The 20,529-nt window shown below is 47.8% G+C and overlaps 4 protein-coding genes and 1 pseudogene across 5 annotated transcripts; 3 read left to right on the top strand and 2 right to left on the bottom strand.

Moving 5' to 3' along the window:
- Window positions 1-271: 271 nt before the first annotated feature.
- Window positions 272-3,282, top strand: LOC124705631 (protein NRT1/ PTR FAMILY 5.16-like). Of its 2 annotated transcripts, XM_047237341.1 has the most exons (4): window positions 272-413; window positions 516-733; window positions 1,971-2,339; window positions 2,964-3,282. In XM_047237341.1, the coding sequence occupies exons 1-4, from the start codon at window positions 272-274 to the stop codon at window positions 3,243-3,245; spliced, it is 1,011 nt and encodes a 336-aa protein (XP_047093297.1). In that variant the 3' UTR covers window positions 3,246-3,282. The 2 variants fall into 2 exon arrangements, with proteins under 2 accessions (XP_047093297.1, XP_047093296.1); XM_047237340.1 differs by lacking the exon at window positions 272-413 and having other exon boundaries at window positions 643-733; window positions 2,175-3,282.
- Window positions 3,283-4,719: 1,437 nt separating this feature from the next.
- LOC124649831 (deoxymugineic acid synthase 1-D-like) lies at window positions 4,720-6,116 on the top strand. The gene is made up of 4 exons (XM_047189398.1): window positions 4,720-5,042; window positions 5,118-5,361; window positions 5,455-5,637; window positions 5,708-6,116. Exons 1-4 carry the CDS (start codon window positions 4,720-4,722, stop codon window positions 5,939-5,941), a joined length of 984 nt encoding a protein of 327 aa, XP_047045354.1. The 3' UTR covers window positions 5,942-6,116.
- Window positions 6,117-7,898: 1,782 nt separating this feature from the next.
- LOC124646823 lies at window positions 7,899-8,375 on the top strand (annotated as a pseudogene).
- A 396-nt stretch (window positions 8,376-8,771) lies between these two features.
- On the bottom strand, window positions 8,772-10,749 carry LOC124646822. The gene is made up of 2 exons (XM_047186876.1): window positions 10,643-10,749; window positions 8,772-10,257 (listed from the first exon to the last, which is right to left on the bottom strand). Exons 1-2 carry the CDS (start codon window positions 10,747-10,749, stop codon window positions 9,084-9,086), a joined length of 1,281 nt encoding a protein of 426 aa, XP_047042832.1. The 3' UTR covers window positions 8,772-9,083.
- A 1,573-nt stretch (window positions 10,750-12,322) lies between these two features.
- On the bottom strand, window positions 12,323-19,746 carry LOC124708357 (interactor of constitutive active ROPs 2, chloroplastic-like). Its single transcript, XM_047240026.1, has 11 exons — window positions 19,730-19,746; window positions 19,102-19,162; window positions 18,393-18,567; window positions 16,834-18,075; window positions 16,424-16,501; window positions 13,850-13,901; window positions 13,634-13,762; window positions 13,245-13,362; window positions 12,949-13,135; window positions 12,741-12,854; window positions 12,323-12,654 (listed from the first exon to the last, which is right to left on the bottom strand). Exons 2-11 carry the CDS (start codon window positions 19,119-19,121, stop codon window positions 12,529-12,531), a joined length of 2,241 nt encoding a protein of 746 aa, XP_047095982.1. The 5' UTR covers window positions 19,122-19,162; window positions 19,730-19,746; the 3' UTR covers window positions 12,323-12,528.
- Window positions 19,747-20,529: the final 783 nt, after the last annotated feature.

Raw genomic sequence — 20,529 nt, 5'->3', positions numbered from 1 at the left:
CATTTTACATTATTAGTGGAGATGGAGATAAAGATGGATATGGATATGGAGATGAAGATTAGTGGAGACATAGCAAGTCCTGATTTTTTGTAGGATCGCGGCCAAGCGAACGCCCCGAAGAAGTGAATTTTTCCACCGTTCCATGCACCGTGAGTACTCGGTAGTTGGTAATATATGATCGTACCATCCTCACTCTAACCAGTCAACAATCTGGTACTAGTATATGATAGTTGAGAGCGAGCTGGGAGAGAGGTAGAGAGAGATGGCGCCAATGGGAGACGCCGAGGCCCCCTTGCTTGCTGGCGCGGACACTGATGATCAGGAGCCACCGCTCGCCGGCGTCTCCGACTTCCGCGGCCGCCCCGTCCGCCGCATCACGTCCGGCGGCTGGCACTCCGCCCTCTTCGTCGTTGGTACGTACTTCCCCAGTTTGCTGAGCGACACCCATAGACAATTCTGCAATATCTCAACCTCTGCTGATACTTACGCGCGCCACGATCGATCGCTATCTGCAGTGGTGGAGATCGCCGGCAGCTTCGCCTTATTTGGCGTCTCGACGAACCTCATCACCTACCTGACGGGCCCTCTCGGTCGCTCCAACGCCGCTGCGGCCTCCGCCGTGAACGTGTGGTCCGGCACGGCCAGCCTCATGCCGCTGCTGGGCGCCGTCGTCGCCGATTCGTTCCTGGGGCGCTACCGCTCCATCATCCTCGCCTACACACTCTACGTCCTGGTAACTCACTAACACAGTCTCCCAGACCCAGGTCGTCTCGTTCAATTTTTTTTGCCATGATGATTGCTAATCCTGCGTCAGCGCGATAGAGCATTTACACGCTGAACACGAGGCTGGGGTGATGCAGGCACAACCAGTTAATTAGTGGCAGGGTCGACCTCCAAGAGTAGTATACTACCAGTCGCATTTTTTTTATTAAATGCAACAAATATATGAACGAACAGTAAGGTACCTTTCGCAGAAAAAAAAAGAATGGTCATATTAATATCTCTACAAATTTTCAGTTGGATATATACAACTGAAAAATCACATCTCTACAATTTTTAAATCTTTTCGAACAAATCCAACAGAGAACCATATACACTTAAAGATCCCATAAAACATGTATTTAGCTGAATTCAAAATAATCATTTCAAACCAAACGCAACAAACTAAGTCTATTCGAGACAATTCTTGGTTTGGCGCTCAATGTTAATTCATTTTCAAATATGACCTTTATGCTTTCTCCTTTAGGACTTCCCCTACCAACTACGATTATTTAGTTGTAGTTTAAGATTGGTCCTTTCCATCATTGAGGTCGTATGTAAGATGTCGTTTTCTGTACATTGTAGTCGGTAATTTGGACTAGTTTTAAGATTATTGTCTTAGCATGTCTTCATCCAGAGGTTTAGGATAGAGGTTGTTACCGAGTGTGCAGGGGTGAGACGTGTGGGTATTTTACCATTCCCAAAGGGCCAACATGATATTACATCTACTTAAGCCGTTAAATACAAAATTTTGATGGCATTTTGGAATTAAAGATAGTTTTTTAACGTATCGAAAACCCAGCCAAATTAGAGAGACAAATTTGTAACTCCCTCGAAAACTTTATAATGATTTTTATGATTTCAAGTTTTTTAACTCTGTTTTAGGATTATTGGAATGTTAATAATTTTTCTAATGATCCATACTGCAACAATTTAAAAAAAAATTGATTTATTATAGTGTTGTCCAAATGTTACGTGTTTTCTGAGTTTCCGATAAACCAACAAGTATGGGACACGATTTCAGAATTACAAGAAAATATCTTGACATGTATCTGAGGCAGAGCCAATAATTATCTCAGATTTTGCAATGATCCATGTTATTACCAATTCAACTACAGTATTCAGATTTTGCAATGACATGTATTTTAGGATTATTGCAATAATTCTTGTAGGCTTTTGCAAACAGTGACAAGTTGCACATGTGCATGTAGGGGTATGGTATGATCACTATAGCGTCCACGCTCCTGGTACAACCCTCATCGCCCGCAGACGGAATCGACAACTCTCTCAAGCCTTCGTCGCTGCAGGTGGCCTTCTTCTATGTGTCGCTCTACCTCATCGCCATCGCGCAGGGCGCAGACAAGCCATGCGGCCTCGCCTTCGCTGCCGACCAGTTCGACCCTGGTCACCCCAAGGAGCGCGCATCCCGAAGCTCCCTCTTCAACTGGTGGTTCTTCTCGATGTCCGTCGGCATCTACATCGCCGTCATCGTTGTCAGCTACGTCCAGGAGAACGTAGGGTGGGGAATCGCATTCGGCTCGCTCTGCGCCATCATGCTATGCACCTTCACCTTCTTCCTCGTCGGCACCCCCACCTACCGCCTGTACAAGCCCACCCCCAGCGCCGAGATCCCATTTGCACGCTTCGCGCGTAGCCTCGCCACACTGGCCAGGAGCTCGGGCTTCATGAAGAGACACCGCCAGCGCGAGGAGGAAGACGAAGAAGCCACAGGCAAATCTGAGAAGGCGCGCGAAGTGCTACGGCTGGTGCCGATCTGGGCGGCGTGCCTGGCGTACGGCATGGTGTACGCACAACTCATGACGCTCTTCAACAAACAGGGCCGCACCATGGACCGCCGCGTCTTCGACGGCCTGGAGCTGCCGCCGGCAGCCCTGCAAACTATCGGAGCGGCTTCTGTCCTGACCTTCGTGCCCATCTATGACCATCTACTGGTCCCGGCGTTGCGGTACGCCACAGGTAATCCGTCAGGACTGACGCTGCTGCAGCGTGTGGGGACTGGCATGGCCATTTCCCTAGCCGCGGTGTCGTTCGCGGCGCTGGTGGAGGCTCGGCGGCTGGAGGTTGCGTGGAAGCACGGCTTGGTTGACGACCCCGGGGTGACGGTGCCGATGAGCTGCGCGTGGCTGGTGCCGCAGTACGCGATGATGGGGGTGGCAGACGTATTCGCCCTGGTCGGCATGCAGGAGTTCTTCTACGACCAGATGCCCGGCGAGCTGCGCAGCCTGGGGCTAGCGTTGTACCTTAGCGTCACCGGCATTGGCGCGCTCATCAGCAGCGCCCTCATCTCCTTCGTCGATCGTGTCACAAGTAGAGGCAGCGGGGACAGCTGGTTCACGGACAACCTCAATCGCGCGCACCTCGACTACTTCTACTGGCTGCTCGCCGGCATCAGTGCCGCCGACCTCGTGCTCTACCTCTGGTTGGCTAGATCCTACGTCTACAACAACCGCAAGACGACTATCTAAGCACCGAGGATGATCACTCGTGGTCTTGACACACGAGTCACGACACATAATTGTTACTCCGAAAAACATGAAAAACATGAAATCTGCCACTATCTAAGCACCGAGGAGTACATTCTTCGGTAGGTCATGAAAAACATGAAAAACAACCGCAAGACGACTATCTAAGCACCGAGGAGTACATTCTTCGGTAGGTCCGAAAAACATGAAATCTGCCACTACCTCTGTTCCAAAATGTAAAAGGTCTCTAAAAAGGCTACATTTGGGAAAGGAGTAATATTATTAAGCAGATAACATGTAAAAAGGGATGAGCTGAAAGGAAGCTGAAGAACCCTAGCTTCCACACCTACCATGAGCAAGGTTCAGCTTATTGTTACATCGTGTACCTAGCTGTTCGTCAGCAGCTACTACTGATGGTAGTAACCCTGATTATGAGTAATAAAGTTCCCTAATTCTCCGGAAAAAAATGATGATGCGCTCATTGATAGGATAAGATGCAACCATAGAGCAGTTGTTGGCTAGGTGTTGTCATGAACTCGTGACACCTTTCTTTTATTCTGAAGGGATCCTCTGTTTTTCATTGCATTTTTCAAGGATTTGGGTCTCTACTCCACTGACATGACAAATCAAACTTCTCTTGTGACATTTAACCTTGGTAAATTTTATAAACTGGCCGGCAGACTAATAATTTGTATATATGTGGTCATTCTGAAGAAGCCTAACTAGTGGTCTAGATATCAATTATTCTAGTGATGAGGACTTTTTGGATGATGCCAAGCTAGTTGCAAATCCTGTTTAGAATGCAACTGAAAGCACCTTGATACTTATCTCTTAAATAAACCGGCTATATTTTAGGGCCTGATTTGTCAGGAGCTAACTTCTCAACAATTAACCACGCAACCTTTACCAAACTTGCTTAAACTTAGGTCACAAAACGTATGCAAACTAATTAGAGCAACTCTTAGCAGAGACTCCCAAAACGCTACTACAAAACGGCAAAATACCTACTCCCCTTTAAAAAAAATGCTGACTTCAATAACATAAAAACCTAGAAAAAACACTTTTGCTTCACTACATACCTCTTAAAAAGAATCAATAATTGAGATTAACTCAAGAGCCTGATGGGCCATCTACGGGATTTGGTGAGATTAAGTGCTACTTAGCTGGATGGAGTCCTGCTTAGCATCAGCAATTATTGTTGATTCTGAATTGTTCGTCACACATGCAATTATTGCAGATCCATCCGTGTCTCACGCGAGCAGCTTCAGCAAAAAACAAAGATGAGCGCTACTCCAGTGTGGGGATACTGAGACAACAATTCATGACGTTGCGGATTTTGGCTAGGAAAGGACAAATGAGCATACCTTCAGTTGGAAGCAGTTGTTGAGACAAGCACAACAAGAACAACAAATACACCTTCAATTGCGCACCAGGCCGGCCTCCTCAGTGTGAAGCAGGTGGTGACCGGAGACGACACATGGCGCCGACAGCAGCGGCGCCAGAGGTGGCACTGCGGTCCGGGAACGCCAGGCCTATGCCAGCGATTGGCATGGGCACGTCCAAGTACCCGCTGGTGCCGGAGACCACGAGGGATGCCGTGCTTGCGGCCGTGGAGGTCGGCTTCCGCCACTTCGACACGGCCTCCCTATACGGGTCGGAGCGGTCGGTGGGTGAGGCCGTAGTGCAGGCACTGCGGTGCGGGCTGGTGGCGTCCCGGGAGGAGGTGTTCATCACGTCCAAGCTCTGGTGCACGCAGTGCCACCCACACCTGGTGCTCCCGTCCCTCCGGGAAAGCCTCCAGTAAGTATCACGCAGCAGATCAATTCGGCCTAACCGGACCACCGTCAATCAATTTTCTTGATCTCCACGATTCAGGAACCTGCAACTGGAGTACGTGGACCTATACCTGGTCCACTTGCCTGTCTGCCTGAAGCCTGGGCCAGCAGCGTTCCCGGCGAAGCGGGAGGACGCCATGCCATTTGACTTTGAGGGTGTGTGGCGGGAGATGGAGGAGTGCCACCGCCTCGGGCTCGCCAAGGCCATCGGCGTCAGTAACTTCACCACCAGGCACCTAGACAAGATCCTTGCAGCTGCCACTGTCCCACCAGCAGTCAACCAGGTTACCAGAATATCGAATACTGATCTTAATATATTGTAGCAATGGTCCGGATAGATCGTCACTGCAGTGAACTCTTGATGGTGTGATGCGCAGGTGGAGTTAAACCCAGCCTGGCAGCAGAGGAAGCTGAGGGCGTACTGCGCTGAGAAGGGCATCCACGTCACGGCGTACTCGCCATTGGGTGGGCAAAAATGGTCTGGAACAGAGGGCAACGCCGTGCTGGAATCTGAGGTGCTGACGGAGATTGCCAAGTCTAGAGGAAAGAGCATCGCACAGGTACATCGGCAGGCACTGGCAATCCAGTATCCATATGACAGTAACGGATCGCTTCTTCCTTCTTCTTCAGGTAGCGTTGAGGTGGATTTATGAACAAGGAGTGAGCCCCATCGTCAAGAGCTTCAGCAAGGAGAGGCTCAAACAAAACCTTGAGATCTTCGACTGGGAGCTGACTGATGACGACCTCGTCAAGATCTCTCAGATTCCACAGAAGAAGATTGTCATTGCTGCCAACGGAATCTTCTCGACAGAGGGGGAGTTCACTTCAGTTGATCTTTTAGACATCGAAATTGTCGAGGAATAGAATTAGGTGCATAGAACGCCTGCCTGCATCACTGTTTGCTTTAAACTGCAGGAGCTTCCTTACCGAGCGAGAACAATTAAAGGAGTGTTCAGTCCGTGTTATGCTTCGGTATGTTGGACATGTATATTGAGCAACACCTCCTGTTAAAGAGAAGCAAACATCATGAGAACCCAAACTGAACCAGAGAAACAAATAATTAAAGAAAGAGAGTGAAGCTCTATTCCTGAATGAAGCATTTATCTTAATAACAATGCATTTCTTGCACGAGAGCTCAAATAAGAATCATCTTATCTTAGTAACTCAACCATCATTGTACTCTATAAGAATCATCTTAAATCAAAAGATCACAACACGAAGGAGAGTGAAGAAGAAAGACAAGATGCACGAACATAAGACATGAATGAGCTTGATAAAAAAAAAATTGGGTGCATAAATGTTTTATGCTTTCTTGTTCGGCACACATGATAAACCTCAACCACACTACCACATCAGAAGTCCAAGCCACAAATGCTTCATGGCACAGCACAATTACTGGTGAGAGACAATTTAGATTAGGATTCTTATGCTCTGCACATTTGATGCCAATTCAAGAAACCATGGAGGTTACAGAAAACTGACCAAGCAAACTAACAATATTGCGCTGCTTTTTTTTTCTGATAAGGTCGGAATAAGATACAAGCATTCCATGCATACTGGAATTCAATTCTAAAGAGAAACTACAACTGATACAAGTCATGTTGAAGTTTCATACAGATCTTTTGTCTAGTGAACTATACACCAGAATCACCTATTTCATAAAATTAACAGTAAGCACAATGACTAATGCCTTGATGTCTGCAACACTAAAAGCAGGAGAAAATAAAAGAGCTGAATTTTTTGTTAGCTTGATTTGTTGCGTCATCACAATATTGTCATCCCAGGTTTGAATGCATAACTAAAACAGAACTGAAAAGTAGTTGAATATGCCCCATCCCAGGTTTTAATGCATAACTGAACCACCAAAGTAATGTGAGTTCAGAGAGGGGAACATAAGGCAAGTAAGGGTTCAAGATTTCACAACAGCGTCGAGGCCACCGACACAAGGCAAAGGGTTAGGTCTGGAACTCTGACGATGACTGTGCCACCACATGTGTTGCAGCATATGCTATCCCTGCTTACTGAACAAGCACCACAGTTTAGGTAAGCTCCAGATGTTAATGCTTTACAATCCTAACCCAGTCCAGTGAACATAATTTTGACAACGGGTTGATGGGCCAAGTATGGGATTCAAACAATAAATAGCCACCTTGCAAGAGTAAGTTATTGCTCATGATGCAAGCATACACCATAGATCTTCTATTACAAATGACAACAAATTCGGTTTATTGCTCATGATGCAAGCATACACCATAGATCTTCTATTACAAATGACAACAAATTCGGTTCAAAGACTAGAGCAAAACCATGACATGTAAAGGGGATTTTATGAGTCATCGCGTGTTCTTATATCACCAATCAATGCAAAACCAGTTTCGGGAAACAATTAATGGAGTGTAAAGGTTTCAGATATGATTACAAGAAATGATTTCCATAAAAAAACATGGAGTTGAGAACAAGCCTTGACATTTAAAGTGAGACAAAAAGTCATGCTAATCTGGTTTATATCTAGCAACTTATACAAGATAGCAAAATGGGTTTCACAAACGGATGAATCAAAATCTATGCTTGACATGTACAGTGATGAGGGATGAGTCATATCGATTATCGATATCAGCTGACATCTAGATGATATGTGCTAAAAAGTAAAATTGATAATAATCCAAGATTCGACTTGTAGCACCCCCAAAAGGCATGCAAACACTTCAGCAAAACAACTTAGGGAGGGGATGCAGAAAACCATACCATGGTAGCTATAAATAGACTTGCACAATGAAGACACTCCATCATCCTTCACACAAACATAAACATCAAAACCAACATGAAGACCTTACTCATTCTTGCTCTCATCTCCCTCATGGTGACCAATGTCGTTGCGCGGCTGGACACTACCTGCAGCCAGCAGCAACAAAAGTGGCAGCATAAGATGAACACATGTAGAGCATTCCTGCAACACTGTGGCCCAGTCATGGCACCACTTGTCCGACCCCAATGTGGCAGGTGAGCAGCTGCCAGGTGCTGTAGCAGAAGAGCTGCCAGCAGGTAGCGCAGATCGGTTCGGTGCCAAGCCGTCTGCAGCATGGCACAGTCCATCATGCAACAGCAGCAAGGCCAGAGTTTCGATCAGCCACAGCATTAGGTTCAGTTTGAGATAATGAGGATGGTGCTTCATAACCTTCCGTCCATGTGCAAGGTGTACATCCCAGAATATTGCACCACAATCCCCTGCAGTACAATCACCCCTACCCCGTATAGCATCCCTATTGTCGCTACATGTGCCGCTGGTGCCTGCCGCTGAAAAGAGAAGATGTGTCTTGCTAGGTAAATCGATCACCGTTAGTTGATCGATGAAGTGGTGAAAAAATAAAAGTGTCATACATCATCATGTGTGACCAGTACTATTGCAAGGTTGCAACTTGGAAATATGAACATCTGTTCTTAAATAAAGCTTTTGTTTGAATGGAACTGCATGTCGTGCAAAATTGATGAAATCTCCGAAGCATCTTAATATACTGAACCATCATTGTACACTGTATGTTCTATCATTAGATCAAAAAAAAATCCAGGACATAAAACAGAAAAGAGGAGTACACAAGGAACATATGGAGAGACCAGATAAGGGAGCACACAGCCATAGACATGATTGTGTAATCTAAAAAATTACCAGATTCGAAACAGTTTGGCATATCCAGAATGTACTTTCTGGTTCAGTCACATAACTAACCTCAACCAAGCTGCTACATCAGAAACAGACTAATCACTGCTGAGCCATACATGTTGGCTGTTACGATGTGTCACTGCGCAGGAGGATCACTGCCTCAAGAAAACATAGATAAATATTCTTGTACATGATACATTTGGTGCGGAGTCAAGAAACCCTGGAAGTTACAAGAACCTACTGACTAACTAAACCATATAAAAGGAGCAGTTGATAGTGTTTGTGTTGTAAAAGACTAATAAAAACCCTACAACTGCAACTGCTACTGAAACAACCAACGATGATCAATTACTGGCAAACTCCGTAAACCAAACTGGGGAGCACCCAGAGGCTATTTAGTGGACTGGAATGGGCAGTGGCTGCAGAACTGAATGACAAGCGGTGTGTTGAGTTGGGCACTGGTTGTCCAACCTCTATTGCAGTCCATGGCTCATCAGAATCTTGGGATGCCGTCGGAACATAAATGTAGTTACTTTTTCCTCCCCATCTTTCGGGGTTCATGCACGAAAATGTGGGGTTCCTCCTATCATTGGCAAGAAAGAGAGCCCAATTGTCCAACTTCTCCATCTTCACCCACTTCGCCGGTTGGTCCGAAAAGTCGAGGCGGAAGACTCGTAAGGTGCCAGGGAAGCCAAACAGTAGGTCCGTGCTTACCGAGAGATCAACCAAGAGAAGCATGTCACCACAGATCACCAACCATGGCTTAGAATGCAGGCCTACAAGCATGCCCTCTTCCCACACAACTGCTACTTCTTGTATGCTGAGTTGAGGCACGACGCTTATGGTATGTAGCCTCTGAACAAAGTCCATGGCAAACATCTGACCTTTGAAGAAGACAATCTGATGGATGGGTTCACCAGCAAGAGGGTGCTCTGTCCAGGAATTAGCTCCAACTTGCCACTGGAACATGGAGGTTCTCGATAAAAGGGTGAGACGTGAGTTGGGTGAGGTGAGTGGAGCCACAAGGAAGCCATAGTAGATCAAAGAGCTGCCATCGGATTGGAGTTTGGGAGGCCTCACCTTAGTACCAGTGTACACATCGAGGAGATGGCAGTGCTCCCGGTCGGAGAAAATAAGATGCCCATATGAGCAGCCCAGATAGCGCATGCGGCATGGATTAATTCTGGCCGCTGAAAAGCCAAGGGATAAAGCTCTCTTGGCAGGGTCAACAAGCTTCCATTTAGGTTTATAGTTGAAAAATCCATGGCTAATATCTGGTTCGAGTTGGAGAGGTGGGAAGGTGAAGGTATACACGGATGGGAAGGACGAGGCCGCAGCGCGCCAAGAGCGGCAGGTGCCTCTGAAAGCAAGGAGGTCATGGAATGAGCTAATGAGAGCTATGATTTGATGGAGCAGGCTGTCCAGAGGGTAATCCCAATCATGGCATCCCGAAGAGGGTGAAGAGGTAGATCCCGAGGCGTCGCAGATTTTCTTAGAAGGCTCCTCTCCAACAACAGCTTCTCTGTCAATATAGAAAAATCAGTATCAATGGACCAGAATAGAGAGATTAGGTATATTAACAAGTAAACTGCAAAAAAAATGGGTATGTGCTTACTAATACCATACGGCAAACAAAAATGACCACTTAACTGAACTCCAAATATTCCCACGGTAAGCTGTATACCAACAGTGCTAAGCTTCATTCAGAATAGGCTACATCAGAACCACATACAGCATGACATTTTGTAACCCTATTCCCCTTTCAGAATTTTCAATTCCATTTGTACAGATCATGCCCAAAAATCATGTCACCTTAAAAGTATGCTATCCTAATTCACATGTGCCATAATGGGGTTCAGAATCGCGAAGCAACTTATTCGGTCGTTAAGCAAAAAATTCGAGCTGACCTGATGCCGAGACGAGCTGGTGCCGCCTCCGGCGGCGAGGAAGGTTCCTCGGCCTGCGGCGGCCGCTCTCTCAGGCGACGACGCCGGCGGCGACTTCCTCCGGCCATGGATCCGAGCCGCCGACGGGGAGATGGAAGCGGTTCTCGCCGATCGATATGCGCGATGCGTCCGAGCCGAGGAGACGTACTTGTTAGTATGGGCTAGCCCAATCTAAGAAGTGGGCTGGTACTGTAGGCCCAAATTGCCCCCAGGAAAGTGAATTTTTTTTCTTTTGCCTCAGACAGTACAAATGCAAACGCAAAGTCTCACAAATACAATCACTTATCTTTATAAAAATGCATGAAGACATCCTACTTCTATAAACACCTTCCAGAGACTGATTACAAAAACTGATCTAATAGATCTTGAAATTAATGAAGTCTATTGATATCTCGTGAAATCATCATGTCCCGCAGAAAAAATATTCCACGCCGGCATCGACCATCCATCCAGGTACCGCGCAGTCTTCTCCAATCTATATTCCCTGGCTCCTCTGCAACGTCCTTTTTGGTTCATGATCTGGTGTACTCGTCTTCCGGTTATCATCATCAACACGGCCTCCTCCGGCCTCCACTCTCTCTACCGTCGTCGGCGCGCGCGTGCGGGCAAATGCATGTGATGCTTTGGGCGGCGACAGGCACCCCTCTCGAGTCGCACGCACATAGGAGGCGCGGGATCGGCATCGGAGATCACCGGCTGGTTGCGGGGCTGGCTGGAGGATTGGCGTGGCTGGGTCTTGGGCGGGATCCAGGGTGGCAGCCTCGGGCTGTGGATCGGTGGTGTGTCGCGTCTGGGTACCCCGGCATGGGTTGCGGCGGGCGGGTGATGCTTGGTGATGCGTCCGGTGGCGGGGGTGACCCTGACGGGCGTGGATCCGGCGTCTACGGCGGCGTGGCCGTTCTTGGTGGTGGCCAACAGGTCGTATGCGCCTCTACCTCCCGGCGGCTCAAGGTGGTGGCCCGTTTCGGGGTTGGGGGTGGCGACCGGCGGGCGGCGGCATGCGAGCCTGCCGTTCTGCCTCATAAAGATGGTTGTCCTAGCATTCCTCTTCTGCAAAGATGGTGATCTTACTGAGATCTATCTTTCTTCATCTGGCTAGAGTGGTGAGTTTGGAAAAGCTCCGCTAGCAATTCGATCGTGAACACACATGCTTTTATTCCGACCGTTTGATTCTGAAGGGAGGGACGCGACCATAGTGAAATTAGAGGCAGAACATCATGAAGGCCGGATTGAAGGACCAACAAAGGAGTTTAGAGTCTCTATAATATTGAGGGCCTTGTTTGGTGTTCCGAGTTTCGTACCACCAATATTCAAGTGGAGGTGGCAGCACAAGTTTAGAGTCCTGAACAAAAAGTTTATATGCATATTCTTTTCCCGAAGCTGCTCCGTGTCACTTAATCCATCACTGTTTTTCCTCTTTGGCTGTTATGACTCTGGTGAGCCAGAACTGCAGTTATGTATGTCGTTCTCCCTGCAATCCTTGGATGCTGGTCTTTCCTCAATTGGACAGGCTAATTCAAGATGATTTTTCTATCATACTATCGTTCAAAAACTATGGAGAATACATGCAACAATTATTCAGACAGTTAAAATAATCAACATGATTTTTCTTCGTTAGATTGCTAACTCTCATATTGCAAACAGGCTTTCCAGAAACATTTCCCAAACTTGTGATAAATATATAATGCGTGCACCTCATTATCTGTGAAGCATTGCCATAGCAACATTCACTTTCTTTTGTCACAACTAACATCTGCAATAACAGTATCTCTCCCATGAACTTAAATAGGGCAGTAGTAACCATACAAAATCGCCTCCTACAACACGTTCTCAAGGATGGTGTGGACCTAAGCGCTCTTCTTTGAAGATTTCTTGTGGATTTTCTTCCCAGGCTTCAACTTATCTGATCCAGATGAGGACTTCTTGTCTTTTCTTCTGTTGTTGTCCTTCTTCACCTTGTACATCGTGATTGCCTGGTATCAAAGTTATGTAGAGCTGTTTGTTAGATGGTGTGGACTAAACAAACAAACATACAGTGTTATTTGTTTTCAGAGCTTGCCTTGCTGACATCCAACGGTTCCTCGAAGTTCTTGGCTAGTAGGCTGTTCAAGATTTTGTCGTTTTGCTGCTTCTCCAGGTTGCCCATTCCTTTCCCTTCAGCCACAGGGAGGAACTGCGGAAAAGAAACAGTTAAGCTACTGAAACTATCAACTTACAAACGGATATGGATTCACAAAAGGTGAACAAGTTTAGAGGAGGAGAAAAACCTTTCTATGTTTGCCAGTTTTCTTAAGAGGTTTCTCGCCCGGCAACTTCTTGTCAAACTTTCCACCACTAGCTGTTGCTGAAGAAGCCATACCAGCAACATTCTCAACGTCTTCCTTTTTAGATTTTCTAGGCAGATCAGCTTTAGTTCCTGTGATCGGAATGGCTGTGGCAGCAAGCTGTATATGACTGCATAATATTTTTCAGGAAGCATTTAGATCAGAAACTTGAGTTGCCAATGTAATGAATAACAGAAAACGTAGTGTTATGAGGTACATAGATAGTAGGAAAGGATTACCTTGGCAGAGCACCAACTTTTGCGGCATTCTTTAGATTACCAAGTCTGTTCTTTTCTTGCTTATCAACCCTGCCCTTCTTCTCTTCCCTTCTTTTAGCAAATGGATCAACACCTGGTTCTGTAGAAGACCAATATATTTAATTAGAAGGGTAACAGATTGCGCAAAGAGGTGTGAAGACACATACATGGTATAACTAATTACATATAAACTGAGCACTCTTACATTCAGTCAAGTCATAAATGAAAAGAGCATTGTAAACTGATTGCTGGACTAAATCTGTGTACATATGCAAAAGCATACAGGCTGCTAAGCATTTGTATCACGGCACAGGATAACCTATGCTAAGTAAAGCTTTGCTGGCCATAGATAAAGGAGAAAGGTTGCTTACCATCTGTCATTTTGGCTTCAATAATGGGAATGTCTCTGTCGTCATTAACGCGATCATAGCCATAATTCCGCTTCCACGAATTGGTTTGCTCATCCCATGTACGCTTGTTCTTCTTGCGGTTGACAATGCCTGGAAGTATGTTACTGTTATACTAAATCCAGGCAAATAGACTTCCAACAAAAACACACAAAGAGCTGGCAAGAATAAGAATTTCACCTTTCTGCTTTGCGAAAGCCTCCCACTTTGTAGGAGGCGCTGGCCTTGGTAGCTGGTGACGGGAAAGAAAATGGTTAGACAAATATGCTCGTTTACGGATTATATCAACATATTAGAAGTTCCCGTTCGACTTGATAACTCGTTTACGGATTAGCACGGGAAAGTTCAGAACCCATACAGGCAGTAATTAAAGCAATACATCAGGGCAGCTAGAATTTCATCCTGGTATGTTACTCTTGCATCGGTAACCTACAGTATAACCTGAAAACAACGTTTCTACACAGGCTGAAGAAGCAATTCCTACCAGAGTGACTGCAGCTCGACTACTACTACATCATGGGCATAAAACTTCGTGAAACTGAGATCAACGCAATCGATACTAGCGAGCAGAGATGATAGAGAAAGAGAGACGTTGTCTTCTCACATGCTTCTCGCGGGGTAGGCGGTTGGCGGGCGGCGGGAGGCGCACGACGGGCCCGTCGCGGCCCTCGGTGGCCGGCAGCGAGAAGAGGGCGTCGGCGACGGCCTGCGCCAGCTCCGCGGCCTTGCGCAGGCACTCCTCCCGCAGCTCCGCCCTGGAGGACGGCGCGGCTGCGAGGTGGTGCGAGGGGTCGTAGGCCATGAGGTGGCCCAGGTCCACCTCGTGGTTGGTGGAGGCGGCGGGTTCCGACATGGCTGCGGCGGCGCCGGCGAGCTGCGAGGGGACGGGGCGGGGTGGAGACTGGAGAGGGGTGGAGCGAGGCTAGGGCTTCGTGGTTTTAGTAAGCTGGGCTGAGGGATGCGGTTTGGGCCTCTGGGCTGGGTGAATTCGGCCCGGTATGAATACTTCTGTGTACGTTGAGCTTGTATGGGCTGGGCCTTTGGGATTGTTTTAAATGGGCCAAATTGGTCCACTGAGCGTCACTGAAAAAGATGTTCTCCGATATTAGTTTACCTAGGCAGGCTCAACACGGGATCTAGCCGACGGCGGCGACGGCCATCGTTGCCGGTGGCGGTGGCCGTCGTTTTTGCCTGACCTCGGCGGGTTTCGTTTGCGGATAATAGCCAATGTGAGTGCAACCTCTCCTTGTCATTTATACCCTGATTTTTAATCTCATCGTTTGAGTTTACGTCTTTTGCTAGCTTACCTGATCTAACTCCAGTTCGGAAGAGCGGCTGTAACAGTGTCCGTATAAACACGAACCGAAAACGCGAACTGAAAAATAGAAATCAAACATCGCGGGAAATGTTGCTCCGATGAACCATGCGAAATGAAACGAAATTTGGCTCTACATTAGAACATAATTTACATGTACAAATCAAAATACTAACTAAACCTACTCCTGCGTGCTAATTTGATCCAAAATTCGGCCCGGGATTGTCACCGGGGCTATACGCGCTTCGGAGGAGGAGGGTTTTTGGCGCGGGGCGACGCCTATGTGAGGACGACTGCGGCCACCTCGAACGGCGCCGCCTCCGCCGAGCTCCCGCAGGTGAGAGCCGGCCCGTCTTCCTCGTCGTCGTCGTTGTCGCCGCGCGACGAAAGCGCCGGCAGCAGCGGGCGGCGCATCGGCTTCCCCATCGCGCCGGCCGGCGCGCGAACCTGCGCGGCCACCTGCGGCCGCCCACTGGTCCGCGGGCACTTGCGGCCGCCCACTTCCAAGCTCCGTCAAAGCGCGCCCATCTCACGCGGTCCACCTCTGACCGCACACCCGGCGGACGCCGGCGGCGATCCTTCGCCGCCGATTCGGCCCCCTCCCCTACTAGCCCATCGTGCGTGCGCGATTGCGAAGGGAGGGGTGGTGGCGGCGGAGCGAATAAGCCGAAGACGGCGAAGAAATTGCTCGCCGAAGGTCAAGGCTTTTCGCGGCGGGGGAGTAGGGTTTTGGAACCCAACTCACCTCCGCGCCCTGTATAAATACATGGCCGCCGTCCAGTTTCTCGGGCCTCCGAACTCTTAGCCGTCCAGTTTCTCGGGCCTCCAAACTCATTTCACGGGCTAAGCCGCGAGTTCGAGTTCCAGGCCTCTTTCAGCCCGAACCTGTATTCCGCCATTAAAATACGGGTCCAGCTCGTTTTTCGGTTGCTGTTATATTTGCTCTAAGCGGTCTAACAAAAAGGGTGTGTTAATTTAGTGTTACCATCAAATGACACAGTAGAACTCTGAGATCAAACTTCAAAACTGTAGACATTTGTAAGACTAGTACTGCTAGCTTACCTGTCTTTTTTTTTTTTTGCAGTTTGCATCTTTCCAGATGCGGAATGTATGGATCAGAGCCCGAACTGGAACAAGATGGCAGTACATGATAGTGAAATATCAAGGTCTCTCTTTCAACATAATAAAACATAGGCAGCCAAACAAAAGCAGCTGCTCCAGAATCTGATGACACCACAAAGGTCTCTCTTTCAGCTAGCTCCCAACAAAGAGGCACTTCTACCATCCATCACCCTAACCCTACAATAGCAGCTACAGATTTCTAATACTCGTCATCAGCAACCTCTACTAACCAATGCGGACTGGATCTGGCTGTTGTTACACAGAAAAGTAAACAGGTGTTTTGCACATTCGGTTTCTTGCTGCTGCTGCTACCTTACCTCACTGATGTTGACCAGTCCCAGGGTCTTCACTTGGGGCCTTTCTTCCACAGCCCGCTCATCCTCCGCAGCACACCGCTGTTCCGCCGCTTCGGGGACTCATCATCTGAGAATGGTGACCCCATCAGCTTCCCGCCGATCGAGCCATTGTACTCTGGGTCCAGCGACCCCGTACGCTCCACCATCCGGCCACCGGCATTGTTTGCTTCCCCAATACCACCGCCCGAGAGAGCGGCGGCAGCGGCCTCTGCGGCCTTGCGCCACTGGTCGGACTGCACCCGCAGCCTGCGCAGCTCCGCGTCCGCCTCAGCGCTCGCTGCCTGCGCGGCGTCCAGCTGCTCCGAGGCCCGGGCGGCGCGCCGGCTGCTCTTGTCGGCCTCCTCGGTGACGTACCCGAGCCGCATCCTCACGTCCTGCTCCGCCGCCTTGGCGAGCTCCAGCTCCGCCACCGCCGCCTCGTACCTCTGCTGCACGTCGGCCTCCTTCCTGCCCGCCTCAGACTTGAGGGTCTCGTTTTCCTCCGCCATGCTCTGCAGCGCGTTCTCCTTGTCCATCATGTTCGCCTTGAGCTCAGCAATGTCGGTGATCGACTTCATCAGCTTGGCCTCCAGCTCTGGCTGCATTTCGCTCAACCCCTCTGACCTGTGAAGGTCCTGCGCCTTGCCTGCTAAAGCTGCCACCAGCTCCTCGTTCTTGCTCTTTAGCTTGAGCTCCATATCACACAGTTGGCGCGCGCACTCTGACTTCATGTTCTCCAGCATCTCATAGGCTGTTTTTGTCTCAATGGTCATCCGTGTTTGCTCCTCCTGGTACCTCATCTCAGCCACCTCAAGCGCTGTACGCCAGTGTTCAACCTCCAAGTCAGGACTTCCATTGACACTCTTCAGAACTTCAGTCAGCGGACTGCCAAAGCCGCCATTGGCATTGCCAGCCTGTGCCTCACTCAAAGATTCATTACCTGCAGCTTGCACCTTCTTCAGATCTTCCTCGAGCGAGACTACCCGAGCTTTAGACTCACTGAGCTCTATATCCTTTGACCTCAGGCATTCCTGCAACCGCGCACCCTCTGCTACGAGTGAGTCAATGGTGGCTTTTGCAGTCTCCAGCTGCAGCTTCGTCTCAGTTGCCATTGCATTTGCATCAGCTGCAGCCTTGTCGCTTTCCCCGACATTCACTTTCAGGCCTTCAATTGTTGCAAGCCGCAGCTCCATCTCCTGCTTCAACCCTTCAAGTTCAGAGTCTGTGTACTCACATTGCTTGGCATGGGCTGCATCAGACTGCACTGTGGCCTCTAGCTGCAGCTTCAGCCTCTGGATCTCAGACATGGCTGAGTTGAGTGCAGCCGCATCCACTGATTGCTGCTTCTGCAAAGCCTCGATCTCAGATTCCCATGCACGGTCACGCTCCTGCTGTATCTTGCGCAGCTCCTGGAGACGAGATTCCTCCGCGGCGGATAACTCGGTAAACTGGCGCTGCGAGTCCGCTAGCTTCGAGGAAGCTTCCTGCTCCAGCTTCTTTGCTTCATCAGCCTCCTGCTGTGCATGCCGCCTCCGTGCCTCTGATGCAGTCAGCTGTTCCTTGGTCTTCTTCAGTTCATCTTGGAGCTGGCTGACCTTAGAGTCCAACTCGTTTAGCCGACTTGGGCGTTTCTTCTGAAAAAGTAAGTGCAAACTGTATGAGTTAACTAATTCAAAAGAATCTTGCTGTAAAATATTCTGCATTTTCTGGTGGTAAACTGACTGTAGATGATCAAGTTATCATCATACCATTCAGATAGTATCTTATTTAATTAAAATAACTTCTAGGATAAATAATTGCACACATGAAAAATTAACTAAATCGGACAAAGCTTTTGAAAAATGGAAGTGTAGCTCTAGTAAATAAAACATCTCTATGGATGGAGCAGGAAACTTGAATTCAGCTGAGGGCAGTCAGCAATGACATGACTGCAAAACAAGTAGCTTTCTACCTCAGTAATTGGGCTTCGTGGTGAACGGCGCTCAGTGACCTTGGGGCTCCTCTCTGTAGGCGTTCTTGTTGGTGTAATCCCGGGGGAGTCGGTTTCATTTCCTCCAGTTTTCGCCACACGAGACGACCGTGGAGTTGCTGGAGACGTCCTCTGTGGAGCATCTGAAGGGCCATTCCTAAAGAAGTTTAAAAGGCAAAAATCTTAGTATAAAGTATTTAAGTGTAATACCCAATGCTAGTTAAACTTTATACAGGGATTAAAACAATGTCCATGCAATGTAGTAGTAGTAGTAGTAGTAGTAGTATTTAGAAAAACAAACCTAGCAGCTTTGCTAATGCCAGCTAGGTAAGCCAATTTTGATATAATACTAGTGGCAAGCTTCACTTGGAAAAGAAAATAGGCATAATCTACAGTGTTAGCATGCTAACCCAACAGATACAAATCATAGAAAAGTACACTACAGCTATCTCCTAGTCAACACAAGAGTTGTAAATATTATTTCACTATGCAAAAGTAAATGGCTGGTTTGACCTGCACTGGTCCCAGTACATTAGACCTATTTAATACAGACAATATGCCATACCAAGTTGGTAGACACTGCCTCAGAGAAGCACATGCATGTGTAGAACCGCAGGTGTGCTTGAGCAAACACATGCACAAAGGAAGGAAGTAAATAACACATGAAAGTTCCAGGACATGTTGAGCTAACCTTGTCTTTGAACTCTGCATGGTGAGATCCCTCAGAAAATCCTTCTGCACTCACTTAACTCCTGCAATAATGACAGAAAGCAGTACTGTTGAAACACTAGAGGAACTGAAACATGAAATTAGCTATACACAAAATAATCCTACATGGTTGCCATTTAGCATGATGCAGATTACTATTAGGAAACAATTTAAAAAATCCAGCCCAGCAAGTTATGGAGTAATGCAAGATGCCAAGACACAAAATGACTAGTTAACCTGATATGTTTACAGTTTCATGAGAGCTGAAAAAGAAAAGGAGGTGGCGGCATTGCATTCATCTTTACTCGTACGCCCTGTAGCCTCAGGCAGAGGTAAACAGTGGAGCAAGTTGTACACACACAAGGACTGAGGTTGGCCCAATCTAAGGACTCTCAGGTTGAAGGAATCCAGCAAAAAGACAGCAGCAACCTACTCCCACAATCAAAATGCCCAAAATATCGCAGACATACCAACACTGAGGGCTAGAACGGGCATTTTCTTCTCCAGGGTGGTGAACAATAATGGGAGCCAGCCTTACAGGGAATGGAAGGGAGGAGCAATAGCAGGGCAGGAAGTAAAGAAACGGGGGTAAACCTTTCAAAGGGGGAAACCTTTCAAAGGGGGGTAGTAAGCTGCGGTAAGTTGCACGGTTACAGAGCAGGGCCCTGTGGTGATTACAGGCCATTATTGTGAATCCCCAATGGGTTGTAGACTAGATCCTGCTGTCGCAGGTGTAGTGGAGGAATGCATTGATGGGGAAGAACAAGTGCCAGAGGACGAACGTTTGCTGGTAGTAGTAAATGTGCAGCCCTAATAGTAACAGATGCAACAGTAAGACTGAGATTGAAACATTTGAAGGGCTGAAGCACAAAACAGATTTCTTGTGAGTTGCAACGGATCAAAACATTGTACTAATAGAAAAGAAGAAGAAAAAGATATTCAAAAAGGAAAGAACTTGTCCCTAAACCCAAATAAATAAAGCAGAGAAAAGATGGAAGTATCTAAACAAACTAACTGCAAAGTAGGGATGCAAAAGCAGAAGCTTTTCTTGATCTTTGGCACTCAAGAAACCGCGGAGAAAAAGGTGAGGCATCCAACACCAAATCTTCCAGGAGCCTCAATATACTCCCCTTCTTCCTCCTCCTACATTCACGGAATCGAACAGCGAAAAAGAAAGATCTATGTTCCTCCTCCCCTCTCCCTCCTCATACAAGACATGCTACAAATATCCAAGCAGATAAGCAAGAAACATATGCATAGATTTTCTGAAACGGAAGGGGGAGGATGGATCAAAGGTGCAGCAATGTGGAGCAAAGAAGGGGAGGAAATCTCTCTCACCTCCCTCTCGCCCTCTCTCTCCTCGGAGCCTTCTTGTTCTTGTTTCTTCTCACTCCTCCTCTTCTACTCCTGC

The sequence above is a fragment of the Lolium rigidum genome, chromosome 4 (genome assembly GCF_022539505.1).
Source record: "Lolium rigidum isolate FL_2022 chromosome 4, APGP_CSIRO_Lrig_0.1, whole genome shotgun sequence".
In the NCBI taxonomy this organism is placed as follows: domain Eukaryota; kingdom Viridiplantae; phylum Streptophyta; class Magnoliopsida; order Poales; family Poaceae; genus Lolium; species Lolium rigidum.
This window is presented reverse-complemented; position numbering and strand designations above follow the sequence as displayed.

What these genes read in the sequence shown, in the direction of transcription:
- LOC124705631 (XM_047237340.1), top strand. Translation starts at nt 650, where the DNA reads ATGCCGCTGCTGGGCGCCGTCGTCGCCGATTCGTTCCTGGGGCGCTAC. An exon ending in CCTACACACTCTACGTCCTG is followed by an intron (nt 734 to 2,174) that starts GTAACTCACTAA and finishes GGTCACCCCAAG; the next exon opens with GAGCGCGCATCCCGAAGCTC.
- LOC124649831 (XM_047189398.1), top strand. Translation starts at nt 4,720, where the DNA reads ATGGCGCCGACAGCAGCGGCGCCAGAGGTGGCACTGCGGTCCGGGAAC. An exon ending in TCCCTCCGGGAAAGCCTCCA is followed by an intron (nt 5,043 to 5,117) that starts GTAAGTATCACG and finishes TCCACGATTCAG; the next exon opens with GAACCTGCAACTGGAGTACG. An exon ending in GAGGAAAGAGCATCGCACAG is followed by an intron (nt 5,638 to 5,707) that starts GTACATCGGCAG and finishes CTTCTTCTTCAG; the next exon opens with GTAGCGTTGAGGTGGATTTA.
- LOC124646822 (XM_047186876.1), bottom strand. Translation starts at nt 10,749, where the DNA reads ATGGCCGGAGGAAGTCGCCGCCGGCGTCGTCGCCTGAGAGAGCGGCCG. An exon ending in CCAGCTCGTCTCGGCATCAG is followed by an intron (nt 10,258 to 10,642) that starts GTCAGCTCGAAT and finishes CTATATTGACAG; the next exon opens with AGAAGCTGTTGTTGGAGAGG.
- LOC124708357 (XM_047240026.1), bottom strand. Translation starts at nt 19,121, where the DNA reads ATGCAGAGTTCAAAGACAAG. An exon ending in AAAGTTGGTGCTCTGCCAAG is followed by an intron (nt 13,136 to 13,244) that starts GTAATCCTTTCC and finishes AATATTATGCAG; the next exon opens with TCATATACAGCTTGCTGCCA. An exon ending in AACCGTTGGATGTCAGCAAG is followed by an intron (nt 12,655 to 12,740) that starts GCAAGCTCTGAA and finishes CTTTGATACCAG; the next exon opens with GCAATCACGATGTACAAGGT.